The 1788-nt window shown below is 31.8% G+C and overlaps 1 protein-coding gene across 1 annotated transcript; it reads left to right on the top strand.

Annotated features, from left to right (window-relative positions):
* Nucleotides 1-347: 347 nt before the first annotated feature.
* Nucleotides 348-1580, top strand: LOC136080364 (uncharacterized). The gene has a single exon (XM_065796980.1). It carries the CDS (start codon nt 348-350, stop codon nt 1578-1580), a length of 1233 nt encoding a protein of 410 aa, XP_065653052.1.
* Nucleotides 1581-1788: the final 208 nt, after the last annotated feature.

The raw sequence follows: 1788 nt of genomic DNA, 5'->3' as shown, positions 1-1788 counted from the left end.
CTACTATTTTTAACATCCCAAATCCTCCTCCACTTGTTGGTTGCAACAGGAAATCACCAGTTAAACATCATTCATTTCCAGAAAAAAAGCAAGTTGTTTGTTTACCTGTTAATTCAGATAGTAATTTAGAGAACGAAATGTCTACTAATGAAATAAATTTCAACAAACTTCAAAGGTCACTAATAACATTGCGAGTCAAAAATTCTAGACTACGTAAATAAGTTTGACATTTAAAATCCAAACAAAAAATCCAAAAAAACTGTGATGGGTCTATAAAAAATATTTTAAATTTATCCAGGAAATACTTATCTCCTATACAATTTAGTTTTTTTAGAAGTCAATTAGAAATGAGTAAACGAGTCAATAAAGGAAAACGCTGGGCAGTTTGTGACAAAGTTTTGGCTTTGCGAATTCTGTTTCATAGTCCTCAAACTTTGAACGTCTTGCGAACGATATTCTGTGTACCAAGTCAAACCTGTTTATTATTATTTTTGTCTTGCATATTTTCAGATCTTCAAGAAGGGTTTTCTACTCGATTGTTTTCTTTATTAAAGTTACGTGCTGATGCAATGAATCCACATGATCGTAATTTCAGTCTTGTTATGAATAAAATGTCATTGAAGCAGCATTTAGAGTATGATAGAAATTCTGACAGGGTTTATGGTATGAAAAATGGAAAACCTTTAAATCAGGCTCTTGTAATTATGGTTAGAGGCTTGGCAAATAAATGGAAACAACCAATAGCTTATTTTTATAATAATTCAACAGTATCAACAGCTGACTTGGCTTTTTTACTATCTGAAACCATTTCTAAGGTTCAAGAAACTGGTTTACACATTAGATGTGTAGTTTGTGATCAAGGATCTACTAATATAGCTGCCTTATGTTTGCTTGGGTTTTCCAAAAATTTAACATACTTTCCTAATCCTTCCAATGATAAAAATATTCATGTTTTTTTTGATCCTCCACATTTAGTAAAAAGTATCAGAAACAATTTACGAAGACATAACATTGACTTTAATGGTGAAATTGTTTCTTGGCAACACATCCAGTCTCTGTATAATTTAGACAAAATAAACTCTGTACGTCTAGTGCCAAAACTAACAGATAGACACTTAGATCCTGGTCCTCTTTTATCTATGAAGGTCAAACTTGCCACTCAAGTTTTTAGTTATCAAGTTGCTTCTGCATTATATTGCTACTCTAATACAAACTTACTTCCTTTAAGTGTATTACCAACAGCAAGATTTGTTGAACGCATGGATACTTTATTCGATATATTGAATTCATATAAACTATATGCAGATAAACCAGGACGTTGTGCTCTAACTTTAAAAGGAGCAAGTATTTCTCAGTTGGAAGAGTTAAAGCATTGGATTGAGAAATGGAATTTTTGTAATGTTAGAAGTCAAGCAAGTACATCATGTCATTGGGGTTTAAGTGTCACAATAAATAGTGTTCTAACCTTTAGTAGAGAGCTATTTTCTGAAGGTTTTCAGTTTGTTTGTACTTCTCGTTTTAATCAGGACTGCATTGAGAATTTTTTTCCCCATTATTCGAAGCAAAGGTGGTTGGAATGACCGTCCAAATGTTAGACAATTTCGAGCTGCCTATAGAAACGCTTTATTACTTTTATCTGTAGAAAAAAGCAAATCCAATAGCAACTGTATAAAGAATTCAAATTTTGAGACAGCTTTCAATCTAAAAGATTTTATGAAGTGTTGTACTCAAACAACCACTAATTGTTGAATTTGTGAAACAGAAAATAAAATACCTAAAGGAATATCT

This window comes from Hydra vulgaris, chromosome 05 (genome assembly GCF_038396675.1).
Source record: "Hydra vulgaris chromosome 05, alternate assembly HydraT2T_AEP".
Classification (NCBI taxonomy): Eukaryota; Metazoa; Cnidaria; class Hydrozoa; order Anthoathecata; family Hydridae; genus Hydra; species Hydra vulgaris.
Note: the sequence above shows the minus strand (reverse complement) of the source record. Positions and strands in the feature narration are given on the sequence as shown.